At 33.8% G+C, this 20,753-nt stretch overlaps 1 protein-coding gene across 1 annotated transcript in view; it reads right to left on the bottom strand.

Moving 5' to 3' along the window:
• Positions 1–16,855, bottom strand: part of LOC144436827 (ribonucleoprotein PTB-binding 1-like) — a 36,515-nt gene extending 19,660 nt beyond the window's left edge. Inside the window, exons 1-2 of the mRNA XM_078125686.1 lie at positions 16,601–16,855; positions 15,728–15,794 (exon numbers count right to left, since the gene is read on the bottom strand). Of these exons, the coding sequence (XP_077981812.1) occupies positions 15,728–15,794; positions 16,601–16,855 (322 nt within the window). The remainder of the gene's footprint in view (positions 1–15,727; positions 15,795–16,600) is intronic.
• Between the last annotated feature and the right edge of the window lie 3,898 nt (positions 16,856–20,753).

Here is a 20,753-nt window from a genome sequence, read left to right as displayed (position 1 = left end):
CTGTGTTCGAATTATGAGTCAAAACACTCAACAGCCATTACTTTCCTTGATTTTTTAAAAATACATTTTGTATTTGGCTGACAATGGTTACCATTGGTATAATTATATTATTCCCCAATATTTGTCTTCATTCAGCTGGAAAATACTTGTGAACTATGGGTTGTCCCTACTCGTCTAGTGACTCGTAATGGCAAGGGCCCCTTTAGAACCGCCACTCGTAATTTCCTTGGCTGAACGAAGAAATATTAGAGAATAATATCTACATGTACATTTTTTGTGAATACCTAAGTACAGAGATTTCACTGTGTGCCACAACTGCTTATTATATTTAGTATTCATATGAAATTTTATTTTACATCTTTTATATTTTTTATATCTGATTTATAACAAATGTCGAATAAAATTGTCAACAAATGGATTCACTTCAAATTATGTTTTACTATTCCATAAACATGGGCAAAATACATATAGAAAGATTTATTTTTTTTTCGCTATTACACTACGCAAGTTCAACACATCCACATTACATGTGTATGATGTACACTACATGTACCAGACCAGAAAGAGTACAATGTACATGCAGAGAGTTTCAAATGGGCGACAGGGTGCTTTTTACATCTGATTCTCACACTGTGTCAGTTTTTATATTGATGAATTATACAAACAAAATACAGGCATTGATGGCATGCATGCCCATGAAATATTATATGTTATCTCACTGTTTAGCAGTTTATGTTTCAATCTTCCTTGTTTCATCTGACAGATATTGATTTGTGTTCACAGTGAGATAAAATCATTTCAAATGTATCATCTCACTAGGTTCCCTCTAAGCCAATTTGACGCACCCATTGATGCAGACAGTTTCTAGTGATGCACCAAAATTTGGTGTTTTCCTATCTCTAACTATGTGGTGACTCACATGAAATGCCACTTTTTCTCATTTTGACTCGCATCAACAAAATTTGACTATCATGAGAGGGCATACTGTATCTTCTACATGTACAATGTACAAAATGTATGCTTGCCTGCTATCCGTATCTCAGTCTGTATTTTGTTTTTTTGTCATTCGTAAACAAGAAACCTGTGTGAGCTGAGACGTAAAAAATATTGAAACTCTATATAGTCATTCTGGTGTGGAAGTGTATGTAGTATTGATGATGGTTGCCGTACAAAGTTTTTATTTAATCAATCTGTAACTATGTCACCTGCACAGATGAGTCTTCATCATAGATCAATAGATGACATTGAGCTTGGAATTGATATGTTTCTCAATTGAAAAGGAATGCGAGGCACCAATTTTATCTGATTGCGATTTTTTTTTTTCAAATGTGAATTACATGATAAGGCTTATTGCCAAGGCTTCGTTATCACTAAGCCAACCCTACCTTGTATGCACATGTACAGGTACATCATTCATGATCTAAAAATACTTACAAATGTAAGTGGAATATCGCCAAATGTACCACTCAAGCAAAAAAAAAAATGCTCAACGGAATAAAATCCCTACATGTAGTACTGTATCACATCTAGTAAGCTAATACCAGGAGCTTTGAGATATCGGTGTCAGTTTGAATTACTGTAAGCCTTTAGTACGAGCAAAGGTACAAATGTACAGCTGCGACTTGTACAGCGAGATCATAATCGGCACCACTGCCAATCAGTATTTTAGATAAGTACAGGCAACTTGCAAAATGACAAAATGGACTGCATGCAGTATTTGTTGTAATCATAGAGTCATTACGTATTCCATACACATGTACACTGTACAAGGGTTTTGATTTCATTAATTCTATAGAATGAAATATCTTGAGAACTTCATTTTCTCTGAATAAGTGTATCGGTAAATACTTGACCCTTCATAAAACCACTCGTGTTTTGATCAAATTTACTATTTTAATATTTTTAGTAGTAGTAGGCGTCTTTACAATTCCAACACTATAAATCTATCCATAAATTCAAGTTTTCATGAAATCTTCAAGAATTATATTAAGTAGTGACAGAGTGATATTACAATGTATGTATTACTGAGGTATTCATTTTATACTGAATTAGCAAGTTTTTTAAAATGAATAATAGTTTGTAAAATTGATGAAATTTCTGTTCATGTTTGACATCATGTATGTAATAATTTTAATATATCAATATGATATCCTGGGGAGAACACTGGACGTAATGTTGTATATATGTACATGTACATGTAAGTTACAATGACTCACTGTTTGAAGGGAACTTTTCATTTGCTGCCTGGCCGATTTCACCCACTTACTGTAAAACTAGGTATTTTCGCCACTACAAAATTCTGCAAGTTTACATTCATCAGCGCATCTCAAAATTTGACTTAATTTTGACTAATTACCAGACTGATACATGCATGTACATTGTGTTCATGTGCACGAAAGCATTTCAGTCACTGCTTATTTTTGTGATTTTGTCGTTCAATGTCTCTGTTATGTGGTACATGTGCTTGTCAGTGTGCCCTCTAATGATATTGATAGCCAAATTTTGTTGTCATCAGTCAAAATGATAAAAACTGGCATTTCTTGTGAGTCACAACATAGTACGAGATAGGGGAACACCAAATGTTGGTGCGTCACTAGAAATTGTGTGCATCTGTGGTGCGTCAAATTGGCTTAGAGGGCACACTGGTGCTTGTTCCACCCCCCAACCCCCCTCCCCTCACTTCCCTTCACTTCTAGTACAATGATTGATCTATAAATTAATCACAAATCATAACACACCACGATATTACTGATCTACCAGACATACTTCAGAATTGAAATATGACACCAATACTTGAATTTGAAAACAGACTGTGCCACTACTGGACCTCATCCTACCACTAGTCACCACATACAATACTTATCTACTGCTGTATCACTACTACTTCATAACATGTCATATGTGATACATAGTATTGAATTGTGAGTTTAGTTTAATCCCCTTATCTTATTACCATATCATTTCAATTTGTTTGCTCATTGTGTTACAGATCCAGGATGTTGACTGTTTGCTGTACAAGATATATTTTGTATATATGGATACTGGGGTATACTCATTACACCAACCTACATGTACATAGTAAGAAACGTTACTGTAGTTGGACTCTCTTCACCTGTCTAATATCATATTAATGCAATGTATACAGTATGATTGAAATTGAACTTCTAGGTTTGGTATTTGGTATTTACTTTTGGTACAAAGAGTATAAATAGAATAAAAAAAATAATTTGAGAGACTGCGAGTACATGTACATGTAATGGACAGTATACACTTCTAGAAAGTGAAAAGTTGAAATCCATTTATGACAAGATGTGACATGTCCAATTTTTGAGAAAGAACTCATTTCACACTCTACATGTAGATGTAGATGTTGCAAAGTTCATGAAGTCACCAAAATGTTAAAATTTTGAATGCGAATGTGAATGTGAATACAATACCTTACTAGTACAAAATGTATATTGTTGTCAAATAACGAGAGTAGCAACACCCCTTCCCCCTCCTCCCCCAGGTGTACTACATCCCTACTTTTTATAATTCACTTTAAAACTCTCTTCAGGTCAGGTTCTTGTAAAAGATAATGGCTGTGATACGATTAGGGTTTTAACCACATCCTTCTTTTTATTTTTACTGGATTGAGAAATACTAGTAATCATAATTAATTATATTAAAACGAATTGCAGTGAAAATATTCTGACAAAATGTTGTCTTTTCTTATTATTGTTATCACCTCTTTCAATATTGTAACACAATTGACGGCATCATTTGAGTTAACTTTTGAGGAATATCAAATATACATTTGTATTTTAATTGGGAAAGCTGAAATATCACAAAATTTACCTCTGATATTATGAAATATACATCATTACATGTACATTTCGTTTACAAACTCTGGGCAGCATCAAAATAGATAACTTTTCTTTTCAGAGAAAATCAAATTACATGACAAAATATAATATACAAAATGTATTTCGATGGTAATATTTTCATAACTTACAAATTCAATTTCAAATAGTGCCAACTCAGACGTCGCGTTATCGCATTATCAGTTCCCCAAATTTCAAACACAGACCAAGAACGGTACAATCTGGGGGTGTCACTGAACTTCTCAGGGTATTATAATTATTCACCATAAAAATTGGCTATGCACATGTACACATTTTTTTGGTACAAGTAGATCGCTGAATCAGTTCAACAACAGATTACACATCTATAATATTTGTATTTTTCAGCTGTTGGAAATTCCTTGGCAAACAAGTAAATGGAAAAGCACACACTTATGCAGCAGTCTGCAATGCATATTATATTTATAATGATTGATAGTGATAAAGATGAACATTCAAACAAATACAAAATTTCGTGATCAGATTTTTGGATAATTCCCCTTCAGGTGTGCTGATGTACTTACTATACTACATGTGGCATAGCGTGACTTTTTTTTTTTCAATGCTAAAAATCCATGTTTTGAAATTAATACGTATCCACTCATCTTTTATTGCATTCTAGGTACAAGTGCACTGGAGCTAAACACATGTACGTCATAGACACAAGCTATGTTACAATTAACGGATAAAAAACCCAGTACTTCATATCGCTGTTAGCTTCCAAATCACTGCTACGCTCTATTACACCAGTTCCTGGCTATGTGAAGTGAGCATAATGAAAACTTGATATGATCTAACTAGAGATAGTCACAGATTGTTTGCATTAGATCTATATCTGCATGTACATGTACTACATTTGTATTTTCCTCCCCCCAAGTCACTGACGTGATGTTATACAATTATATACCATCTAAGCAGTAGAATAGAGATCAAGCTATTTTAATATCGGAATTGATATTTCCAACTACTACCTCTTAAAATCCATGACAACAGGAAGACAAATTTCACAGCATCTGATTTGTTATAGTAATACAGTATTGGTGCAAATGTACATGTAGTGTAAATAACATTAAAATTAAATTAAAAAAAATGCTTTCAGAAACATCCAATAAATCGATTTAATATAAATAATATTTTATAAAAAATAATTTATGTACGATGTATATAAAATATTTAACATAAAACCTTGTACATGTACATTTGTACATGTATATAATAATTATTAATGTTGATGCATGCCTTCTATGACAAACTTTGTTAGAACAGTTGATTACCGACTTGTATAGATTTCTTTCCATTTTTGGTACATTGTATGTACATGTACATGTATCAAAAATTATGTCATTGAATCATTTCTGAATACAGTAACATGTACATGTATGTTATATCTTAATACCCAGTTTGAGTTTCAGAAAATTGCAAGTGATACAAAATGTAGTTACCTTTGCTTTGAACAGTAAGTAGAATACCACGAATGACTCTTAAAGTTAAATACGCAGTATAAAAACATATACATGTAAACTCAGCTTGTGTTCCTGTCAATTTGTCGATATTTCATCTTTCTGGAAATACATGTACAAATGTAAACAACACTACAGATATATTATTATTAGTACACAAGCTAGATTTTATCTATTTACATGTACATGTAGGTCCATACTTAAAAATTAATTTTCCAAATCAATAAATTATTATTTTGTAATTGATTCATGGGGTAGTGTCCACAAAGGTTTCTCACCGTGAGTCCTTGCCAATTACAGAGATATATTTTTTTTGCTACAATGAGAAATCAACTACACAGCATGTACATTGTACAGTATACACCTATATAATACACTGTACATGTACGATGTATATAAAAATATGTTTGTACAAAATAACATGGGGGATATGGTGATTATGTAAATTTATATGAGTTCATAACTTTATAGGGAAACCTAATGAGGGATTTTATGTCTTGTTTTGTTGCAGATCTCGCGAGATATGCAAATATGCCTAGCAACAACTGTTGTCAAACATGTGATCATGGTCAAGCTATCGCCGTGGCCACTTGAGATGATGTTGAAAACAGTAGCGTTGTTTAGTGTTTGACACTTTCAGCTTGACCACCTTCAAGGGGTTGTTATGGATGCAATGGTTCATGTGGGATCTCGTGATACAAAATGTACATGTATCTGCTGCGAGACGAAAAATGGCTTATTAAAACTGACTGAGGGAGCGGGGGATTTCTGTACTAACTTACAGTACTGCACTTTTAAACACTGGATCAATACATGTGGAATGAACGAAGTGCCAGCAATCTCTCTAGTGTAAAAATTAACACGAATTGAAGGCAATATTATATTTGATCCATTGATGTGCCAAAAATAATTCAAAATGAACAATTCAGTAAAAAAAAATGTTACATCAATATGTTGCCGCCATAACCAAATACACACCTACTACATCTCTATAACCCATTATGTTTCCATCAATTTCCTTGTAACTTTTCAAGACATTATCACTTACACACATGACAAGCTTGATATAAACCGTTGTCATAACAACAGAATCTCAGTTCGACCCTTGACAGATACGGTCGGCTAATTCACACTCCAAACTGATGAATGAATAAATGAAGAGAATAAATGCATTCCTTTCAGTTATTGGACTTTTTGTCAAAACTCTATAAAAACTATTAAACCATGACAAACAAACCAACAATACTTTATTATATATACATTTTTTTTTAACAGAAATGTACGCAACATACAGTTTTAAGTACATCTCTCTCTGCTCAAGGTACCATGGTATAGGAAATGCTTTGTCATTACATAAAAAGCTTTTAGAAGAGGAAAAACACCATTTCCTCTGTACACGGTAATATGGAAGTCCATGTTTTGTATTCATGTGTGTTAGCCGACATACATATAAACATCAGACTGAACAACCCCCCATATGTGTACATGCAGTATTGTCATTTCATAATTTGATTTTGCAAATAGCAAATACATACATGGCAAACATCTGCTGCATATTATTCAGCTACGTAGGCTGTACTGGTTACTGCACCATATGTAGCAAAGGGCAGTAGGTCCTGTAGTGAAAACACTCTCAACAGTGGTTGTAGATGATTTGATTGGGGTATGCTGTTACACTACAAATACAACACCGACTGAAGGCAACTGACTAAATGAAAGTGACACTTGTATAAATCCGATCTTACATTTTGTGAAAAAAAAAAATTTTCTGTCGCTATCAATAACACACAGTGCATGTTACGTTCACTGATCAAGGAAGCGGGTTATATAAAACAGGATACATACATACATATATGTACTACAATGGATGGAAATTCTACCCATTTCACTGCAATGTAACAAAAACATAGGACTACAGTATACTATAGACAGAGTTTGTTGTTTTTTCACTCACTGTTCATTTTGAACAATGTACATGTACATGTAAATGTACACATGTATATCTACATGTACAAAGTTTGGATTTAATAAAAAATATGTCATGATCTTTTTTTCAACATACATTTGCATGAAAAAATTTCTGGACAATATACATGTACATACAATGTATGTACATATATGTGTATCACTGAATTTACTACACACTAGAGAAATAAACTACACTTGGTGTGATGAAACATATAAATGCTCAGCTGGAACACTTTTTCCCCATTTGAACCACAAACATTTTATATTTTTTAATAAAAAGTTGAAACTGGTACTGGCAACTACATGTATATATTATACAACACAATTCTGACATACATACATGTATGCATGTAATGTACAAATGTACATTGTATATGTGATTTCTGTAGTCATGAATACAATTTCTTTTTAGCTTAAAGCCTTTTTGAAAGTGGATAAATCACTAATCAACATGAATGTGCATGTTTGTGTATGTATGTATCACTATGTACATGTACATTATGTTGTGTGCGTGCGTGCGTGCATGCATGTATGTATGTACATGTATGTATGTACATGTATGTATGTACGTACGTATGTATGTATGTATATACATGTATGTATGTATGTATGTATGTATGTATGTGTGTATGTTATGTATGTATGTATGTATGTATGTATGTATGTACATGTATGTACATGTATGTGTGAGTTTATGTACATAAATCAGAGGTGGAAAATGACTCCAGAGGAGCTGAGTGTGAAAGTGCATTTAATTTTCAATTTACAATTCTAATTGCATTCTTGAAATAAAAAGAATCAGGTAAAAAGAGAACAATTTTTTGACAAGTTGACATAAATATAACATGTACATGTACATTTTGTACAACAGTGTATACATATTTTTTTTGTAAACACAGTGATTTATGATTCATGTGTAATTAGTAATTAATAATTGGTAATCAATTAAATTTCCAGTGTGATGCAGTAATACAGTATTTACATGCATTAACTTTTTTTCATCAAATAAAATAATCCAGCCAGATTTATTTTCCTGACATGTGTTTGAACAGAAGTACAAATGGACACATAAATTTACATGTACCCTATATCTTGAGTTTGATTATAATAATTGCATATGCATGGTGTTGCCAGTTGGTCTCCTGATCTGTGTTCTGAACAATGCAGTGTTATAGACAGGTCAATCCTATGTTGAATGGAATTCCTATGACAATGATACACACTGTGAATTTTCAATGACCTTAGTACTCACGACCTCTTCTTTTTTTTTTTGCAAAATATCACACTGTGAAAACTTTGTTTTTGCAGTGTTGCAGTGAATAGTTAAAATCTATTAAACAGAGGTCTCAGACTTCTTACTAAAGTTCACTTCCAGTATTACATAAGAAGTGTTAGTCCCTGTCTGTATAGGACAGACTTTATCAGATGTGAGGAATAGATATGAACAATTAAAATAAAATATGAGACCTGCTAAAAATGTAATATTCTACAGTACATGTACATGTATAACAGTATATTGTATCTACAAAATGAACATTGTATATATAATACAAATGTACACGTACATGTATGTATAGATAAATATATACACATGTACACACTGTCACACGCATGTGTGTGCACACCTCTACATACAACTACATGTGTACATCATGTGTAGTAATATACATACATATGTACATGTACACATTGTGACAGTGACACACACAGTGACAGACACACACACACACACACACACACACACCTAGCAATTTTACAGAAAACCCACTCCCTATCCTCCTCCAGTTGCAAAACTAATCCACATTTCAGTTTACATTCGACTTCTTTGCCCAAGCAAGTACATGTAATTTGTAAATTCACTGAAAGACAAACTAACAACCCTCTACATGTACATTTGTATACAATATGTAGTATTTATAACTTTTCATTCAGACCAGACGTGTTTAATCCAGTCAAGTCAAGTCAGATTTCAGTGTGGCATTTCATTATAGTCACTCAGTGTGTGATGACTGTATTCTCTAGTTTCTATGTATCATAGGTGTATAATGACTTTATACCCTGCAACCAAATAAAGCACATAGCTTAGTGTTTTTGTAACTAGGACATCATCATTCATCTAGATAGAGATGTTTAAAGAGACAGTGAGTGGCATGGCAGCAATTGTTAACTTTTACTGATCCCAGTGGTACTAGTAGTCTAATGTTTTTTTGCTAAAAGGGCGGTTAGTAAAATCTACCAGGGTTACCAAGTCACTTTTAAACTAGCACTCAAGAACAAAATTTTGAGCAAGATTCTAAGGAATACTACATGTATGCCATTTGCCATTGGCTTGTATTCTTTGTTACCCGGGTTCTCCACTAAAGTCATACATTTTGAACCTTAGACCATGGACTAGCGACTCTACGTGACACCTACATTGTACATGTATGATGCTGTTTTTGGAGTGCCAATACATGTACATTTGTAGCTGTGGTGTTTGTCAGTCTGATGATACGTATTACAACCCTGGCAGCTGTTGCATACATGTACGCCTGGTACGAGATAATAGCATTTTATAGTGTATAATGCATTGATTGGTAAGTCCTTGAAGCAATGGGGTTTTGTTGTCTTCTACAATCCCTGGTACATGTATTATATTGTGGCCATTGTGTTTGCTTGATAGAAGCTCTGATGGTCCGGGTTTTCGTCTTGTAAAAGCCCTGCAGGCATTAAGTTTTTTTCCTTGGTACATTAACCCTAAGTCGCTGTGTACCATTTGTCCAACACAAGCCTTAGGGGCATTGACTTTTGTCTTGTACATGACATAGGGTCATTTCACTTTTCTCTGGTACATGCCTTACATTTCATTATCTAGTGTTGATCAAAGTATTCTACATTTAGTGATTTGCATTGTGTTTTCAAGTTTCTACATGTTTTATTTTTGTATACCCATTTGGGTTTTGACAAAACTGAATATAAAATTGTTGTTTTTCTTGTAGTAATTCTGAACTCAGAGCATTAATAACTTACCTACAGTATATATTCTGTATTTATGGTAATACAAGTACAACAAAAAAATGTAGTCTAGATCTTATACCTGTCCATGTTCTCTATGATCACTATCCTTCTCCACTAGGAACTAGACTAGTTTGATACATGTAGTATATTTTGGCTGAATCACTCAAGTCTTCCTCAGCTGTTATAAAGTGAGTTCACAGGACTCGAAATTACCTTTTTTTCCTTGGTAGTCCCAGTGGGCTACCAATTTCAGAAATTGGTAGGCCAGTGATGTTGACCAATAGTCTCATATTCCTGAACTGAAAACAGAATTCTTTGATTGGAAATACATGTACTAAAATAATGCAAACCTTCTATCCCAACCATGCATAATCAGTGGTAGCCTGAATGGGGCTACCAGCTGTAAATTGTGGTAGCCCCATGACAAGAATTGGTAGTCTTTGGGCACGGGACTACTGTTAATTTCGAGCCCTGGTTCAGAACAGTGTCACTGTACTCTCTATTATGATAGCCAAATTTTATTGTTGTGGGTCAGTATGATAAAAATTGTCATTTTCTTGTGAGTCACCACATAGTAAGAGATAGGGGAACACCAAATTCTGGTGCGTCACTAGAAATTGTGTGCATCTTCATGTCTTTGGCACATAAAATTGGCTTATATAGGGCACAGGACTGCTACAAGATATGCACGGAGAGAATGTTTTGCATTTAGATTTCGTTTGATAAAGACACAAAACCACAGAAAGAAATTGAAAACAATTCACATATACATGTAAGTCTTCAAAGTTCAATTTAAATTCAATTTGATTTAATGTCCATCAATTTTAATTCTAACAATTGTCATCATTATTTACATTATATATTACTTCTAACAGATTAAAATTTCTAAGTTTAGACCTTAATCTAAACATAGACCCTACTGAGACTACACATGAAATAGGGTGTAGGGTCTATGATCTAAGCGTTGACTTTCTAAAATGTAGTTTTCAATCATAAGTTCATTGTACCTGTAACTCCATGGTGGTATTTGTTAAATTCATCACCTTAACTTCATTTTATTAAGTCTTTGAAAACACTTCACTTTGTTAGAAATTATGCTACAATGAAAAAAAAAGTGTACTTTTTACCAGACAAGTATTTAAAATGTATGGGTTATTACTATCTGAAACAGGAGACCACTGTTATTTGAGAGCGAATGTGTTATAGATATCACATTAAATTTAATGTGTCTATGATAACATATCTGAAATAGTCATAGCGGGTGACAGCTATGGCTGTCAGAGATCATCTTTCCTACAATATGCATATCATATGTACTACAGACTAACTACATTTGTATCCTGCTACATGTACACAGCAATAATAACAAGTATGTGTTTTCATTCATCGAAAGAAAAGTGATATACTACAGTTCATAACTATAAAACCGCTTTTGATGGCTTATGATGAATGTCATCCAAAAACATTAAACTACTGGGCTGCAGGCTGTCAAAGCAATGCTAGAATTTGCATAGTTCTACATGTACTTCATCATGGGTAGTCTCGAAAATGAATAAACAATTTGTTTCACCGAAAGGTTCAGCCCTTCTCATTTAGTCAACTCTCAATATCTCATATATCATACATGATGTATTACTTACATTTTGTATTATCAAAGCTACCATGGGCAGTATATAAAGTAGGATGCCAGGTTGAGTTTAGAAATTATAGTAAAAAATATATTTGCCCGTCACAACAAAAAAATTATAATCTAAAAACATATAAAAGGCAGAGAAAAGGTCACTGTACATAAATACATTGTAACATGTTGTTTCTATCCATAGTGAATGACTCTACTACATGTATAATGCAGGACCAAAAAAAAATATCCCCAGCTGTCAACCTGTTCTCAAACATAATAAAGTAAAAAGAAAAAGGAACAAATAAAACCTTAATATAATTACATTAACCCTTTAATGACTTGGTTTCTGTAACACCAAGTAATTACACTCTAAATATAGGGTGCCACAGGCTTTAAGCGTTAAACATAGTACATTGTACGCATACATGTACATGTACACGTATACGACAAAAACCTGGATGTACTTTGTTATATGTTTGTGAGCACATGTACATGTATGTGTCTCTGTGTGTGTATCATGATTATAAATATTATGTGGTTGTTGAACAGCTGACAATTCAATTAAATATTAAATGTTACTCCTCCGTATCTACATGTATAAATGGGCGGGGGGTACATTTGGGAACAGAATGGATTTCAGCTTACAACTACATGTACAATGTACATGTATATCCTAAAAAGTGAAATAATTACTACATGTACATCTATGTATGTACGTACGTACGTACGTATGTATGTATGTATGTATGTATGTATGTACAAATGTATGTACATTGTATGTATGAGTTCTCATCTAGTTCCACTCATGAACGTGTGTTGTGAGTGTGTGTTGGGGGAGGGGGGTGGGTTTGCAAGGTGTAAGGTCTATCTACATGTATGTACAAATGTATAGAAATATTATGTTATGTGGTTATGATGACTTGAATGAGGGACATTGTATATTGTGTTGAAAAAAAAAGCCCGATACCTATAACATTGACACTTGATACACCACCAGTCTCTCGTTGAAGTGTCCAATTCAGAAAACCTATTGGATATACTGGCAAACACACACACACATCGTTCTTTATGTTGACAGAATAACACTCTGTGTAGACTTCTAGTACATTCACTTATGTCCTAGTCTAGCTCTTATACAGATATCGTTACGATTTACACATACATGTTAAGTAACTCATACACACTACTACATTGTACATGTCTATCTGACATCATATGATCATTAGAGTTCAACAACCCTAATTATTGCCGATTTTATTATACCAAATTGTCCATTTAGGTAATGTCATCATAAAAATGAAAAAGCATTGACTTTTAGTATAAACTACATACCTATTAAGTACCTTTAATTGCTCAATAGTAATGAAGTTGAAAACCGTTTACAGTTAGTTATCGTAACATATGATTTATGATGGTGCACTATATGAGGCAGAGTCACTTTCACAAAATGTTCAAGTTGCAGCTACATGTACATGTACAATTGTAGCGCAGATTGACAAAAAATACAAATATTAAACTCTGAGCATATCTCGGCAATCAAAGTAGATTCTTATATGTAACTTGTATATACAGTTTTTCTACATTTAATAATCTTACCAATATAAATGTTTTAAAAAAGTGATAGATTCATAATCTGTCACAAATTATAAAATATGGAATTATGATACATAGGAAATATCTCAATTCAAAATTTGATGGTCTTTACTTGAAGATTCCAGACTTTTTTGGGTCAGTGATTTTATTTTTATACACCTCATTCTTCTCATACTACACATGTACATGTATATACATGTAGTACAATGTAGTTGAAGATGCATTTTTAACTAAATCTCAAACCAAGAAATATAAATACACACTAAAATTTCATTAGCAGTAAACCTGTAGTGATGGTAAATACATGTACATGTATGCAAGTAGAGGCTAGGAAACCATAACTACAGTGCTTACACATTGATACCCCCCCCCCCCACACCCTCCCCCAAAAAAGTCACGGAATTAATTTTCTACATTTGTATATCATGTATTTCAGAAAAGTACAGTACCAATTTTCAAGAAATTATTTAACATATTTTAGCAATTGGAAGAACCATATTGGTAGAAGTAGAAAAATTATAGAATATCATGCACCCGTGACATGGTATAATCCGAAAGTCAAATATCACCACACTACAATATCTCACGACGTTTATCACTGAGCACAGAACAAGTACATAGACTAGTAAATCCGTTGCAATAAGCATTTGGCATAGTTTCAAGTGTTCATGATAAGAAACTTCACTGAGATTATAATTTGCAATGAGGGAATGACAGAAGCATTAAAACTGTGTTGTTGAACAACTTCTTCTTTTTTTCCGGCTGAAAACACGACCAGAAAGGATGACTAATTCAAATTGTATTTTTAGAAACATGTAACGTGTAATCATTAAATGATAATCCATTTCACAGACTGCTCAGAAATTATTTTTTTAAATATTCGTATACTTCTCTTTATCACAGCACCAACTGAGTTCAAACTGTTGCTACAACTCATCACGGGAGGGGGGGACATTAAATTATATAAAGATATTTAAATTACAGAATTCTGACCATACCAGAAAAAAAGAAAGAAAATGACCAGTCTTATTATCATGTAATTGACATTGCTCTACAGCAAGATTTCATAACAACTGATACTACTACAATCTCAGACAAGAAGGCCTATTGAAAATCTGATATCCAGTCCAGATAATCAACTAAAGCGTTGCCATGACTACATGTAAGCATGCAATCAAAGCCTAATATCAGTACATTCTTAGAGTCAGTCTTCTAATATCCTACTATGTATGCATATATGTTGTAAGTGAATTCAAATTTAAAGAACACGACAGTGAAATGGGTTTTTTTCTTTCACACTATTCTAAAACTGTCATGTACAGATTAAGAATGCACATTCACAGAGTGTACTGTTGAAAAAAGAACAATCAATTTCATTTGTTTACGATATAATTCTGATTAATTTTCAATATAAAAGTGTTCATTTTTATTACATGTACGCTACATAGATGTTGAAGTGGTTCATTCAACGTTTGACAACCAACAATTCCGCAGTTATTACCTACATGAAATCCTATCACATGCATGGCTGAACAATACATGGTGACTTCTACTAAGAATGCCAATCTAATTCTGAGTTGATTTTTTTCCCCTAATAACACTCTTGTAGTTTTTAAATCAACTGCTATGTGGAGAAATTGTTGACAAAAATGTCACATACCTGAATCATGCATTACATTCTTAATCTTAACAAACATGCAAAACTGTACATTGAATAGCTGTAATTCAATATATTTTGATGAATATTTAATGAGTTGAGTTCATAATCACACTTGTTTACTTTATAAAGAAATTCCACTTTTTATGTGATCAAACATGTATGAGTTATTTTTTAATTTTTTAAAACAACCGTCAGAGATTTCACTATTGTCCTCATTCCAATCATCAATGCTTTGTGAAAATAACAAACTGCAACCCCACCCAATTTCTTCATTCTTGGAAAATTACACAGACGTTTAAATTTGTAAATAAAAAAGTGCATATGTGTAGTGCTACATTGATTATGAATACTTTGTACTGGGTTGTTAAATCGTAGTGTACCAGCAAATTGTATAGCTTTAGTCAACACTCTACCAGCATTTGTGTCTGATTCCTATGTAGTAAGTTCAAAAGTCAGAAATGGCAAATGGAATGAAAAGTAGTAAGTGTGTGGGAAGGAATGTGTATGTATATATATTTACATGTGTATGCATTTCAACAATCATTACCTTTTCTTTTGCTGCCTTCTATATGTATCTGTTTGACTTCATGGCCACTTAGCAGTTCTTCCAAATTCTAATAATTGACAAGAAAGAAGTAGGGAAACAAAAGTGGGTCATTAGTTTTACCAGGCCAAGCACAGCAGGGTGTGGAAACAATAGACCAAAAAGGGAATTCATTTGTGTGTCATATTGAGGGACGACCACAACAGTGCATAGGTATTTTGGCGACATCGATCATGGAACAATGGATTGAATTCATTTTTTTTATCCAAATAATTTAATTAATATGTTTTCAACACTGCGTTCATTTATCTCCAATGCAGTACTGAAGATTACAAAGAAACACAATTAAGTTAATCCTAATTTACTACAGGACCGTGTTCCGATTTGAATTTCCAAACATGGATAATTGATCGATAAATGAAAAGAGCGCAATGCGTGTCCACCTTGCGATTTCCCATGCAAATACGACACACACACGTCGATATTTCTACATGCTTGCAATTGCCGGGCTCACAACAAAAACTCAACGTTAGCAGCCGTGTGTTTCCCATGACCAGAGACTACAAGAATTTGTTTTTGTACAATAAACTTGTTGTACTATTGTTTTTAAGAGTATGCAGATGTGGTCACATAAATTAGCAATGAATTCCTAAACGTTGTTAGCACGGCATTGTTTCGTCTACACAATTTCGATTCACTCCCCAGCATTGCAACACTTGGTGACCAAATCAACAAAGGACAATCGCGATGCTTGAGTCAGAGAGTGCAAAATTACAAGGATTTGTTCGATATATACGGGTAAAACGCTTCTACATAAGTTAAGACGTTTCACGTTAACTGCAACCCGTAAATATAAAGTAACATATACTTCATTACCTCTTTTGTAACATTTGCTGGCAGGTTTTCAATAACAACTCGTCGTCGGTTACTGAACTCTTCCTTGGACCTTGACAGCAAAGCTTTTTTCTCGTCTTCTGATAAACTTACAAGCTGTTCTGTTTCGACGTGGATTATCTCTGCTCTTTCCTCCGTAATTTCGTCACTTTTGGATCCACTTTCTGTCATGATTGCACTTTTGTGTGATAACTTTACAAGATCTGTCGGATACACTGGCGCAACAGGCGCCGCCATTTTGAACTGAATAGTCCCGTGATGCAACGCGTTCTACTTTATAACCTTTGACCGAGATTTTCTCCAATCACAGAACACCTGTTGATTTAATTTAGGGCTGTTTTTAAGCCATTTCTATTGTTTTTGTTCTTTTGTATACTGTAACGCCATGATAAACATTCATGGCATAATGCAGCCAGACAGTATATATTATGTGTTTTAGAACAAAAGGCATTCTTTTAAGTCAACTTCCGTCTGAACATGTCCAAAGCCTTGGTTGTTACCGTAACTTGAAAAGAGACAAAACTTAAATAAATTAAAAAAAAAACTCGGAGTGAACGTCAGAACATGTCATCACAGGAAATCCATGGTGCATCAAAAGTTACATCTTTAAGTGTTTACTGTCAATCGGATGTCATAAACGTCCATTGACTATTTTGTCAGAACCTTTCTGACGACTTTTAAAACAAATTAAAATGCAAACAATCAAACGAAAATGAAAATGAACCTGGTTTTAACTGAATACTGATTACGAAGCACACAGCATTAGAACGAGGGAAAATGCAATCGTGAAATTTTCACGTGGTCCATCTGAGGATTTTTCACATACATACAAAAACTATATGCATGTTGGATTTGAGATCATGCTGGAAAGAACATGTACGGGTTAATTTCATGGCGTTTACCTTTTATCTATTTTTTAAAAAAATTTTAAAAAAAATAAAAACTGACAGCGCCATATCGAAAGTTGCCAACTCATCGACCTGCAGGTATATGCACTATTTGACTTAATATAAAAAACAACAATAAATAGGCCAATCTTCTTTAGTTGTATGTGAAAAGTAAGGTATGAATGAAACAATCGCAACATTTACTTGTGAAGGCACATATTGAGGTGTATATCCATTCGGGGCGATATAAATCGGATTGGTGCTGGGGAGTTTAACTCAGGCTCTAATAGTACTAGGAGGTTGACGTGTCTTAACCAAAATATCACGGACTACAAAATGTATGTCTTCTTGTAGAGTCAGTCCACACACTGATATCTATTCAATTCTTGTCAGTCGAACTACTAACAATGCATTAAGAGGACAAAATGACCACAATTGACACTTGCAAATTTTTTACTTCGATTTTTCACAGTAGAAATGCATTGAACCGATAACATTAAATAAATAAAGTACACATTTCTTCCAACGACAATTCCACCAAATTTCTGAAGGCAGGTACAGAATTACAGCATTAGAAAATCCAATTACGGTGAAACAGAAAGACGCTTATTTCGAAAGAAGACGGTTTAGCACTTTTCTATTAGGCTAAGCAAAGTATTATATTGCAAACTATAACTTAAAGATCTACGTTGAATTAAAGTGTTTATTACCCATATCATATCATGGACATCATTTTGTTGGGGACCATCATGATAACCGAATCGCTTGTATTCGTCTATTTCATTTTTTTTTATTTACTTGCACGCCACTTTCGAGACTACACACACTTGAAAGCAGATTCAGAGACAGAGACAGAGACAGAGACAGAGAAAACAATAAAATTAGTTGGGCAATCGGAACCACACCTTTCCTTTTGTGTTACTATCATTCTAGAGTCTATATCTATTTGCAATGGTACAACACATTGGCTCACAGACACAGACACAGACACAGGCACAGACACAGACACAGACACAGACACTGACACAGACACAGACACAGACGCAGGTTCGATATTTAAGTCTCGGGGGCTATCATTCCACATATAAAGAACATTCAATAACATGTCATCTTCACGTTTATTCCATTCTCGATCTCGAAGGGTTTAAATTGAATCCACACTGGCCCGATTTGTTACGGTAATAAGCATACGAGCTATCCGCTCGGCCACTACACACCAGGATGACACTGAGATATCATTATGCTCCGTTTTGTAGTGCGAAAACCCTTGAACATAACAATGTATAGGCAAATATCATTAGGTCCCAAATATTATCAACGAACAAATTTAAAGTTATGACAATGACGTCATCCAGAATTCACTGTATCACTGACAGACACTTTTGAACTTATGCGTTGTCCGACACTGTCGTATACGCCAAACCAGCCCAATTCTTTTGTTTTTTTAAAAGATGACGACGATTTATATCAACACGATGGTAAAACAAAAATTGTCTAAGCGAACCAAACCACACATATGGAGACCGGTACCTAAAAAATGAACCGTCGGTGTTACTAGGCTTTTAACAAACCGATGACTAAGTTTATGTCCACCATAGAGTATGAAGGAATCACTAGACGCTCATAAGTATGACAGTACTGCAAGATCAGACCATATTGGCAGGAAGGTGACAATTTCTGATACTTGAGATTGTATCTTCAATTTCAAGCCATCACATGTAATGGTCGTTGATTCAATTATCGTTATTATAATCATAAATATGATATACCATTACGTAATACTTTAGAACTGAAAATTGTTTCAGACAGCACAATCAATTTGAAATCAATATGTAGTACTATGTAGTGCTATGAATACAAAACTAGTATGTAGTAGTATGTGTAGTAGTATGTAGTGCTATGAATACAAAGCCAGTATATGTAGTAGTATGCAGTGCTATGAATACAAAGCCAGTATGTAGTAGTATGTAGTGCTATGAATACAAAGCAATACATAGAGAGGGGAAAATAGTTATTCAAATGTATAGAAACTTTACTGCCATTTAGCATCATGCATTTAGTATAACGAAAATTCTTCCATTTCCTAAATTTGACATATTTTTTTTTGGAATTATTTGTATATTTGTATATAGGGTACAATACAGATCCATTAAAATTAAAATCGTTTTGTAGAATGAGAATTAAAATTGCTCAACCCCCCCCCCCCACCTTGTAAAAGTATTTAGTCTTTTATCCTACATTGAACTATTGATCCCACCCTAAGCTCAAGAACACTTTAAAATATTTGATTTTGTTCATCACCAGCGAAAACGAAAGTTGAGTCGTATTAGTTGGTGGCGGCAGTAGACATAATTGAAGCCAGTGACGATGCGAAAGCTTGATTTTGATAGGATGTTTCTTTCGCTGCTTAGCTGTTTGAGAAAGTTGTTTACCGTTATCTTAAATGAGAAAATTAAAGACTGGGATAGTGATGTAAATTTCTGATCCTTGAGATTGTATCTTCAATTTCAAGCCATCACATGTAATGGTCGTTGATTGGTGTAAATTTCTTGAAGGACAATCAGTCTGGTTTTAGAAAGTATCATTCTACTGTGGATAATATATTAATTTTGAAAACACTTATTGAGAAAATGAGAGTTGAGAAAAAGAAATTGTATGTTTGTTTTATTGACTTTCAAAAAGCCTTCGACTACGTTGATCGTGCAGGACTTTTTGTGAAACTGATAAAGTCAGGAATTAAAGGGAAATTTATGAAGGTGTTGATAAGCATGTATAACTCCGTTAAGTACACCGTTAAGTAAACCAGGTGGTCTGTCAACAAGTTTTAAGTCAGATGTGGGTGTACAACAGGGTGGCATACTTAGTTCTATTTTGTTTGCGTTTTTCTTAAACGATGTCGAAGACTGTTTGAATAGGCCACCTTTCCAAGGTATTACTTTAGGTGATTATAATTTATCATGCCTGCTTTATGCAGATGATAGCATAATTGTTTCCACATCACGACAGGGTCTTGAATTATTGCTTTCAAGATTTGAAAACTATTGTAATAGTTGGCGTTTACTTGTAAATGTAGTCAAAACCCAGGTTGTTGTTTTTAACAGAGATTGTTCTCAAATGAAAACGACCAGACAGACTTTGTCTTCAATGGTCAAGGTATAAAGACAGTAACGAGATATACATATTTAGGTATATTTTTTTTTACAGAGAACGGGTCTTTTAAAGCTGCTTTTAAACAGCTGGCCGATAAA

The sequence above is a fragment of the Glandiceps talaboti genome, chromosome 6 (genome assembly GCF_964340395.1).
Source record: "Glandiceps talaboti chromosome 6, keGlaTala1.1, whole genome shotgun sequence".
Classification (NCBI taxonomy): domain Eukaryota; kingdom Metazoa; phylum Hemichordata; class Enteropneusta; family Spengelidae; genus Glandiceps; species Glandiceps talaboti.
This window is presented reverse-complemented; position numbering and strand designations above follow the sequence as displayed.